The sequence below is a fragment of the Rhincodon typus genome, chromosome 30, assembly GCF_021869965.1.
Source record: "Rhincodon typus isolate 14 chromosome 30, sRhiTyp1.1, whole genome shotgun sequence".
NCBI lineage: Eukaryota > Metazoa > Chordata > Chondrichthyes > Orectolobiformes > Rhincodontidae > Rhincodon > Rhincodon typus.
Window position 1 is genome coordinate 23,095,446 of NC_063361.1, and position 11,195 is coordinate 23,106,640.

At 39.6% G+C, this 11,195-nt stretch overlaps 1 protein-coding gene across 1 annotated transcript; it reads left to right on the forward strand.

Annotated features, from left to right (window-relative positions):
• The first annotated feature begins 3,778 nt into the window (after positions 1 to 3,778).
• On the forward strand, positions 3,779 to 9,340 carry sost (sclerostin). The gene is made up of 2 exons (XM_020518702.2): positions 3,779 to 4,273; positions 7,232 to 9,340. Exons 1-2 carry the CDS (start codon positions 4,057 to 4,059, stop codon positions 7,657 to 7,659), a joined length of 645 nt encoding a protein of 214 aa, XP_020374291.1. The 5' UTR covers positions 3,779 to 4,056; the 3' UTR covers positions 7,660 to 9,340.
• Positions 9,341 to 11,195: the final 1,855 nt, after the last annotated feature.

Here is an 11,195-nt window from a genome sequence, read left to right on the forward strand (position 1 = left end):
TGTTCCTGTATCCCATTCCTGCTTTCTCCCCACACTCTTTGATCCCTCTATACCTAAGAACTAAGAGCGTTATCTAAATTCATTCTGAACTTCCAGTGAGGTTTTGAAGACCATTTCATATGGATGGACTGTAGTTATGCTCAGAAGAGGAAACAGAAACATGTTCTCTGTATCCATTCTATCAAAATATTAACATTGAAGAGCATCACTGCCTATCCTAATTAGTTTCCTCAATGCTTTTCAGCATAGGACAGCAATCGGGAGTCAGTACATTATTTGATATTCCCCATCCAAGGATGATGGAGCCAACTGGAATATCCCAGCAGTTGCTGTGGCTGAGATCACTTAACTCGACATGATTAAGAATTTAATCCGAACCGTTCTAATCCTCCTGGTTCAGCTGCACATGGGTCTAATCGGCTGAGCTCTATATTCCTCATTTTATTGTGTCCTGTTTATTGTAAGCTCTTTCCTGATTTCCAATATGTTGTCATCTTGGGCTGTTCAATTTTAAATTATATTCCTACCTGTTACTATTTTATGCATAACGATGAACAGATTACAGCACCTTTCAAAAACAATTCTTTGAAACTTTACACAAGGTGAAAGGTGACTGCCTTTCTCAGTTTATCAGAATCGCTCTATTGTGACATTGATGAAAGATGTGGATGGCAAATGGAAACTGGCAACAGGAATCTACATTGGTATTTCCTTTACTCAGTTCAGGGTCATTCTCAGATTATGAGGTTAGACAGGTCATGGCCTCCTTAGCTCTCAAGTGTGCAAATATTTAATTCTGTCAATTTGCTGAAATATGAATTAATCAGTGACAGGCGACTAAAGTTAAGTTCTTTATTTGGCTATCCTGTTATGTTTATTTGAGATTAATCAGTGCATTTGAAGCTATGCTTGCTCCAATATTGGCTTAATTAAAAAAACAATGTATTATGTTTAGTTTTAAATGTTTTATTTGCAGGTCCTCATTAGAGATGATTTGTAGACTTCAGTCTAACCAGAAGAGAAGATAACTACATGAGCAATAAGAAACAAAGAGATTTTCTGGTTAAGGCAACTTTAACTGCCAACACAGTTTGTTCCTGTCCCTTTCAAATATCACTTACTGAATCTCACAGAATTTTCAGCAAAAATGTTTCTGTTTACTGTGCCTGTGCTAATGCTAACTCAACAGGAATGATTTTTTTAGTCAATTTGGAAGGTTAATGTGGAAGGAGGGCATAAAGCACGGGACAAAATGGCTGCAAGAGCCAAGCCATGCTTCAGGCTACCCGCCTGCCATCTGTTATGGGACGGGGGGGAGGATAGTGGGAATGTGCAGCTCCAAAGTGAGTCAATTATTTTGTTATTTTTGTCTTGTGCCTGCAGTCACAATCTCTCTTATTCACAATATCATGCTGGGATCACAATGGGGCTATCAGAATTAATATCTCCTCAGAAAACCACAAGGTAACTGTAATCTCACTAGACAAATAAAGAACCCAAAATATTCACTTCATAGAGCAAGTGATGTGTAGAAGAATTTTACTCATCAATTTTTAAGTTTTTTTCCTGGATATACTGGACAGAACTCTATCCATTTTAAGTAATTTCTAACCAGATGTGGTACCATATATCTCTGGAGCAGGTAGGTCTTGAATCCAGACCTCCTGGCTCAGAGGTTGAAACACTACCACAGCCCAACAAGAGCCCTCGTTTGTTTTATGTTTGTGGGTGTCTGAAGATGCTGTTACCAACTCCTGGTTTCAGCTTCAGTTCATGCCTCCTTGCAGTGATAGGAGCAGTCCAGCCTTGTCTGTGGTGTTCCTGGGAGTGGGATGTTGGGAGTGGGGGAGGCTGATGGAATGGTTCCTGCTGTTGATTTATGTCCAAGAAGCCTGGCTGGAAGTGGGTGGACCGAGGGTTAGGATAGCTCTCTGCCTCGACTGCAATGTCACTCATAGACCAAATATTCCAATGAACATATGGCAGAGTTTGGGATGGCACCCATATCCCAAAGGACCAAAATAAGTGTGAGCCAGTCCCCTTACTGGGTGGGGTGGTGGGGGCGGGGTTGTTGGTTGCTGCAACCAGTTACATGTATATTTGTATCTACCAATTGTTTCCCCCAATTGTTCCACACATGTATGTTTGTATGTGTTTAGAATCAATGGGAAGGGCAGGAGACTGGGTTACTGAGTGACTGAGCCCTATGCTTTACTCTAGCTCCGATTTGTGTCTGAGGGGCAAAGGTGGGGAGACAGAAAGCTTCATTGCGGCCTTTGATTGATGATGCTGTGTCTTTGGCAGGTCACATTTTCACCCGCAAAAGGGGGCCACGTCTTTCTGCGGGGAAGTGGAACGCAGTCATCAAGTGGCTATTGTCCTGAAGCATTCAGGAAGTTGTTAAGGGAATTGCTACCTTTGTTACTGCTAATTTAACGAAACGCCGCTTCGCACAGGAAAGGGAAGCGGCAGCTCTGGAGTTACAGGGGGGAAATAAACATACTGCCTTAGATACCCAGGGGAGTGCCCTGGCGACTCCTTATCAATATTATAAATTAACAAAGAATCACTGACCGAAAAGAATGCTTGGAGTCACGCTTGAAATGGAGACTGAAATTAGACTGATTCTCATTCCTTGGGCAGGGGGAAGATATGAAAATGTTTAGCTCGGATCCAAGACGCCACTGCATTGGCTGACATTGTCCGCAATTCAAGCCTTCAGGCATCACTATTAATTCCAAACAATTACTTATATATTTTATTGCTTAAGATTAAATTTATTTTTATATCTTGAAGTCTGGAGCTAGTTAACTACACCGCTTAGGCCATAATTACACTCCTATCATTGCGCAGATGTTGCTTATAATAAATACAAGGTCTGTGACTCTCAATCAATAGTCTAAGGCAAAAGAAACTTAAACTTGATGTTTTGCTGTGTGTGAACTGCAACACAACAACCATCTGTGTGTGTCACTCTGGTCCCTGGCGATGTTAGAGTGCTTTTGTCACTGCTTCTATATTCAGGTTGGCGCGAGAGATTCCTTCCAAAGTCTTAAACCAGTTTGTGTGTGTGTGTGTGAGAGAGATAGAGAGAGAGGGACAGAGGGAGAGGCAAAAATGGAGAATGTGTGAGAGACAGAGTGGATGAGTCAGACAGAGAGAGAGGGTGAATGAGCATGTGAGCGAGAGTAGATGACTGAGTGGGTATGTGTGCAAGGGAGAGGGTGAGTGAGAGAGTGGATGAGAGAGAAAGTGGATGAATGAGAAAGTGAGAGCGTGTGTGAGGGAGTGAATGAGTGAGTGTGGTTGAGAGAGTGTATGAGTGAGAGAAAGAACGGACGAGTGTCAATGAGTGTGGTTGTGAGTAGTTGGACCACTTTGTGGCACTAAGTAAAATACTATTCTGCTTTTTTCTATCTTTTAGAAACTAAATCAGAGCTCAGTGTGTCCGGCGGTTTGTATTATCCAATAATATCTAAAATCACCCCTATAAACGGCTCATTCGTTACAAATTTACACCTATTATAATAAACGTAATTACAATGAACATTACAATTAACATAGTTACAATTAGCACAATTTGTATGTGAAAGACGGCGTAGATAATCTCTGCAGTGAGATGGCACAGAGATTCTAATTTCAATACATTAACGATGGCTAAAAGGAAGCGTTCAAATGTTTTATCTTTTAGCAGAAGACAATTATTCCTTGACTAGACACGGATGTCAATGTTCCTTCTTTATTTTTTATCAAATACATCGTTTTGAGAGCCGGGGAGGTGGAAAGCTCCTAACAGCGCACTCCACGTTCCTGAGAATGTGGAAGTTTGGAAGTTCTTTTGGCTCCGGGCCACACCTCTCTCTGTGTGTTACTCAGCTTCCTATTCGAAAGATTGGTGTGAAAGAGGGAAAAAAAAACCGAGACATGAGTACTGCACTCAGCCACTATTGGGAGGTGGGATTGCCCGAGGTGGGGTGGGGAGCTGCCCTATAAAGGAGGATGCTGGAGAAAGTGTTGCTCAGGTTTGGGGTTTAGGAGCTGCTGGCTTTGCCTGGGATGATCATGGGGTTCCTCCATCCCTGTCTGATAGCCGCCTGTATCTGTGCCCTGGTCCGGGGCTGCCTCAGCCGGCCCGAAGGCTGGGGAACTCTGAAAAACGATGCGACCGAAATCATTCCCGAGTACCCGGAGATTCGCACCGAGGTGAGGAATCACAGCGTGAACCAAGCGAAACACGGAGGCAGACGGCGGAGCCAGTCCCTGCAAGTGAGGGGTAAGGTTGCAAACATTCTTAACCTCGTGCAGAATGACATGGAAATAAGAACCGATAGAGATGGTGAAAGAGATATCCCGAGATAGTGAATGTGACAACATTTAAATGCATGTTGGTGCATTAGATAAGAAAAAGTTCCCTTTCTATAAAACAAAGTCCCCCTTCCCATACACTGCAGTTATTCCCCACACACCATCTCCAACATGCCTCTGCTTATTCCGTCCCTCTGTCCATTCTCCCTATTCGTTTGCAGGTTGTGTATCTGCTTCGTTTGCAAATTTTCTCTTTATATATTCTTGAAGAATTTCGCGCCTGTAGAGCTCTACCTGGTTACATATTGTAAAACAAAAGTGCACAGATTCTGTTTCATGCGGTTTGTCTGCACACCCTTATTGAATTCAATTGTATGCTGTTTGTTACATGCCCTTTTGGTTCGCTCAAGTTTTATTGATTTGTTTAGGTGCCTGCTGCTGTCCAAACCATCATATCCTGCTTCCTTTTCCTCAATAGTTGGAGCAAGTCTTTTAGAAATCGCTGTATGATATGCGTCATGTACAGCTACACACAAAGCAATAGGCACATTACAGCAAAGTTTCAAAAGTGGAACATAGGGACAGTCAGTGCTACAGTAACATGCACTCAGCAGGCTCCCATTCTTGCCACTGAAGTAAAACAACCTTAGGGGCGGGGGAAGGGGCGGTGAAAAAGAAACCGCGGATAAACTTTTTAAAACTTTTCAATGGAATCGAGAGGCGGCATGTTCCTGCAGGGGAGAAGGTTAATATCGAAGTTGCCAATTGAAAATTGGAGCTTGAAAATTGACAGCAGTTATAGCAGCGCTCTGAAAAATCGCATCCGTTTATTTTTGGTCTGGAATCACCTGAATTTGACAGTGTGGAGCTGAGCTTTTAAAGGCACAGTCCAAGATACCAAGACTAATTCATGTCAGCTAAAGCGCACAGACGTCAGATCGAGATTACTTGTGAGCAACGCCACAGGAACGCCTCCAAAATGCCATAACACCCATGCATCTTCCTGTGTGTCACAGACTGGTTTATTTTGTTCATGACGATTCACAATATTTTGTTTTATATTTTCAGAGGAATACCCTACAGTGCAGATTAACTTTGCTGAATTTGGATGTGTATGGCTCTACATGAGTTTTCTGATTTTTAATCACATGATTGGGATGGTTCTAAAAAGTAGATGTATGGTATGGAGGTCACCACAATTTTGATTTGAGCAGCAGTTCACTCAACAGTGAAAATTCTAGCAGCTGAAGAGGGACTCAGAAACCAATTTGCATGAAAGCAAACAAAATGCAATGGTATTTCCAAATTATCAAATAATTGCAGATCAACACAGCTTTTATGTTGCAGGTAGTTTGTTAATTGAATAGTCAGTTTTCTACAGAGCCCCTAGCACTAGTGGAAATTTTCTCCCATGATTAACTGGTTCAATACAGATCTACAGTATACATTCATTCTATAGGCCAGGCTCGCTATAACACTTACACATCATGTCATAATTTCAAATCATCTCAAGATGCTTGGTGCACAAATAGCTTGAAGTAGACTGATTCTTAATGTGCAGGTGAAATGTGAGAAGACTTGGGTTATATGCAATGTCCACCTTGAAATTGATGCCTTTGATCAAGTAAGCAAATAATGTCAGTCAGTGAGTAAGATGAAGAAATGTATCCAAACATTTAATCTCTACTCATATATAAAAATGATGTAATTATGTGGGTGGCTAGTGGGACTGTACGTATGTGGAATTTGACAGGAAAAACTGTACACAAACTTGTATCTGCTGACTCAGTTGACTCCTTGCTTTTCAGAAGTAATTTCCACAGTGTGTAGAGAGAGAGTATTTTCATTTGCTTTTCAAGGAAAATTAAAAGACATTTCTTTTTCAAGCTCAGATCTTTGCACAGGTCCTTGGCAATTGATAGCCAAGATATTTATTTTGGTAGTCTGTGGACCGTCAGCTCATATGAATTTCCCTTGATTGCCTAATTGTGAGGTGATTAGCAATGCAGTACTAATGTCACATCAAGCAATTAACTAGGAAATGGTGATATGTTCATTGCTAAGGACTGTAGATAAACCAACTAACTGCTTCCTTAGCATTTTAAATTATAACATAGAAGAACTTCAGGTAATAAGAGATTAGGTATTGGCTTTCATGTATTAAATTCAAAGCTGTACTGGCCATACTGGAAGGATTTTCTTTTGATTCAGATCTTTTCTCTTGTAGGATGACTGAAGTTGTAACTGACTCTCTGACATTTCATCACTGAGTCCTACTGACTGTCTTTGTAGTGATAGTGCCAGCCAACTCACGCACGTAGTGACAGTGTCGTATAGACTTGAGACATCAATTAAAATCAACCCTTCATATCTTAGTCAGTTCGTCCAATGAAATCAGGATCTTTGGTCTGTGCCGAGTTAGGGCAATAATGCACTGGCTCAGTACGCCAGACTTAGGGAAGAGAAAATTCTCTATAATTCCCTTCCTAGATGCCATCTAATCATCCAGAAAAGATGCATGTTTGAATGCAGCCAGGTTCAGGGCTGGTAAAACTTTTCTTCCTTGTATCAATGAGTTAGCCCACATTTTGTCAGTTCACAAACAAGGAATGGACACTTGGAAGAGGGACATCAGGAGCGAGAAACAGAGTTAACAAAACATTAGCATTGTTCTCTGTCTCTCTCCTCAGATATTGGCAGACCTTCCCTGCCGAGTATTTGTAGCATTTTTTGCTTTTATTTTGGATTTCTGGTATCAACAATATTCAAAAGCAGATTCAAAAATGTTTAGCTTTATTTTGTGCCAATCAGTCAATTTCAGGTTTATCGTTAATTATTTGATTGTATTTCTGTGTTATGTATGCACCTGATTTTCAATGGCAGTGCAGTTATATTAATCAATCTGCCATATCTCTTCCTATTGTAGGAGCAACAGAATTCAGTTGCCGGGAGCTTCGATCCACCAGGTATATATCAGATGGAACATGTCGCAGTGTGAAACCAGTGAGGGAGCTAATTTGCTCTGGTCAGTGTTTGCCAGCCCATCTCCTGCCCAATTCCATCAGCCGGGTTAGGTGGTGGAGCCGGCATCAGACCTCTGACTATCGGTGTGTGCCAGCTCACTCACGCACCCAGCGTGTCCGGCTAGAATGCCAAAACCAGGAGACAAGGACCTACAAAATCCAAGTGGTGACTTCCTGCAAGTGCAAAAGGTATTCCCGCCACCACAACCAGTCAGACAATAAGCAGTTTGGAAAGGGAGCCATCTCGAGGAGGAGAAAAAGCAAGAAGAAAACAATACCCCCTAAAAACAGAGGCAAAGGCAACCATCACGACCAAGCCGATCGATACTAGAACTTTGAATCCAATTTCATATGATGCCTCACTTTACAAAAAGTCAGTGCTGGATGAAAAGTCAATATGTTTCTTTCTAAAGCACTTACTCTATAGTGCATCAAATCCAGCATGTATTAATGATTCCTTTAAATCTGCAGGAGCATTGCACTCCCTACTCAGTCTAGGGTTAAGTATTTCCAAACTGAACAAAACATCCTGACCAAAGCATAGGATGACCATTTCAAAACATCAGATTGCTTCACTTTCTTTTTGAAAGCAGAGAACGTAAAAAAAAAGCTACAGTCTGTTACTTTGTCTAGTTGGATGTTTTACTCAATAGGGCAACGTATATACAGTATTTAATTTGGAATGAATGCTGGCATTGTTTACAAGCATAAACACAGTTATTCAGTTGAAGAAAAGCTCATTTAAGCTGGCAATAGTTCAACTCTAGATTAATCACCTGTGAAGCTAATGCAAGTGGCAAAACAAAATTTAATTCCATAAACACCTATTTTCCAATATGATAGAACAAGGACATGACAACATGATCCACAGTCTCAAAATCAAACTAGACAATTCTGTAAATACACAGCTGATCAAACAACGTCTGGACAGAGAGAAATAGAACTCAATGATGGTAACGGAAAACTTAACCCTGTTTCTGTGTCCAGAAGCTGATAGATCTGCTGAGTATTTCCATTATTTTCCATTTCTAACCTCAGTCTTTCTACCCTGTCCACTTTGGGCACTGATGTAAAGTTTGTAATTGCCCCCAGTCTTACTGTGGTGTAAACAGGGACTTTGAAGCAAGGATTGGCCAAAATATTGACCTCTAATGTCACAGAAAAAAAGCATCTCAACTAATTCAGGGCTGGAAATGCTGATTGGAGAACTTTGAAAATGCCCACAGCCCCTACCCATACATGACAGCAGTCCAGAAACCAAAGCAAAAACCTTCACAAACAGGAGAGGATGCATTCTGGCACAGAAGAGAGGAAGGTATACAAATAAATAATCTAGGAACAGTTTATAAATTCTCATCATAATGAGTTCGGTGTGTATTTCAGATATCTGGTACTTATAAATTTACACAGTAATTTCTGAAAAAAAAATGCAGGCTTCTGAAGCGAATTATTTTAGTTGTTTGGAGGTCACACAAATTGTTGACCCTTCCTCCTATGGGAAACATTCTTTACAACCTTTTCTTTGTGAAGACATTTCTGTTTTTAAACATAATTTACCCACCACTTTTAGAATATTTTCTTTTGCTTTAATGTTCGCTTTTTCCTATGTTGCCAATCTGAAACAATAAGTAGTAAGCAGCTGTACGTATCTAAAACATTACTCTGATCATTAATTTAATAACAGAATATGATATGCAATCCACACCAATGGCTATTTTGTGAAGTTGTGTTTATGAGCTCTTTGTATGAAGTTATATGTGTAATATTTCCACATTGTGGTGAAAATGGGACAAGAAACTGTTGTAGCCTCTTAAAGTGATTTCGAGTCAAGTGGCCAAAGTCCATAGACGCAAGTAATTGTTTAATACAAATGAATCATATTTATTTTTCTCATTTAAATTATTTATACTGCCATGTTTCATGTAGATGTGTGAGAACTATTCTTGCCATATACAGTATTGCATTATTGCAGACTAAATGTCATCAAAATAAAGTAGCAAAAATTCACAATGTTCTTGTCTTATTCTATGCCTCATTATTCATTCTAATTGCTTGAGTCAGATAAGTTATAGTTAGCTGGCAGAAGGATAAATCGAGTAATATGAAAAAACCTGCCCTGGGTATTGACTACAGAACACTCTAAGTGGCATCGTAAATGGTAAACTGGCACTGGGTCAATGAAAACCTGTGTTTATATAACACCTATCACAATCAGTCAAGAACTTTTGAAGTACAGTCACTGCACAGAAGCCAATTTGCAAAGCAAGGTCCCACGAATAACAATGATATCATTAACTTGAGAATTTGTTCTAATGATATTGCTTGAAGGATAAATATAGGACCTGACATCACCAGAGTTCCTCTTTTCTAATTTGTCTATTTGGTTAGATATAGTACATGGTTAGATATAACACAAATGTGTGTTGCTTGAGTTAGATTTTGAATTAGAGATGGTACCTCAATGCAGAAATTCTTCAAAGTATATTGATGTCTCTAGGAATGACGAATGGTGGCAGTTCATAGATTATTTGATGCTTTCACAAATATCAAATTACCTCTTGAAAACCTCCATAAATTGCTCAATTGCATACCTCAAGAGTCTCAATTACTGGATTTGTTGTGAATGGTGCATAAAGATCTATTCTCCAATGGAGAGGGGGAGCATTTATGGGCCTGATGGGCTTTTTTTCAAGAGATAACAAGATGTAGAGCTGGATGAACACAGCAGGCCAAGCAGCATCAGAGGAGCAGGAAGGCTGACGTTTCAGGCCTTGTTATCTCAGATTCTCCAGCATCTGCAGTTCCTACTATCTCTGAAACAAAGGGCTTTTTTTCAATATGTTCAAAACCCAGGTCATAATGAATGTTAAAACTTGATGTTGCAATGTGTTGTATTCCTGATCATTGCTACTGAGCTTGCTGCACTGAGTTATTACTACATTCTTAACAAAATCAGATGGATTTAACCTGTTCTTCCTTACTGCCTACCTATTAATACTGTACAGTATTGACATTATTCAACAAAATTATGATCAGAGTTTTCTCTATTAAGTATTTGAGAAATTTCTGTCAGTAATGTAGAAATATTGAAAAAAAGTATGTTTTAACAAGTGGCCACAGATAATGCAACGCAGAAGCATGCATTAGATAAAGTTGAAATAAAACATGCATAAATTACAAATAAAAAGGCTAGTATGAATCATAAATAATAAAACATTCTTTTACTATTGTTGTTTCTATTATTTTTTGACATCGCACATTAAAAAAAATCTAAGCAATTAACATTATCACAAAGTGGCTGAATGAATGTACTGTGGTAGATTTTACAAGTTCACACTGAAAAATAAGTCATCAACTCACCACTTTTGTAAAATGATCAGAGTTTAGATAGAATTAAAAGGGAGAAACTGTGTTTCCACTTACAGCAGGATTAAGGGCCAAAGGACATAGATTTAAGAAAATTGAGAAAAGAACAAGGGAGGAAATGCAGTCCATTACTGTGATGTAGAATGCTCTGCTTGACAGTTTGGTGGAAGCAGATTTATTGAAAACTTTAAAAAGGAATTGGATATATACTTTAAAAGGGATGAAGTTCTAAGCTATAAGAAAGAGAATGGTTCTAATTTGATAGCTCTTTCAGAAAGCCAGTGCAGGATATATGGGTCAAATGGCCCTCTGTGTTGCAGGATTCTGTGATCGTATCCTCCCCATTAATCTGTAACATTATAAGTAGTCAGACAATTATTTTCTTATGCAAGGTGAAATGCACATCTTTTGAAAGCTGCCAATACTTTCAGTTTCCAGAAACCAACACCATCAATTTTGAACTGGAGCAAAGAATTTGTGGAACAAAAAAAATTTATTTGT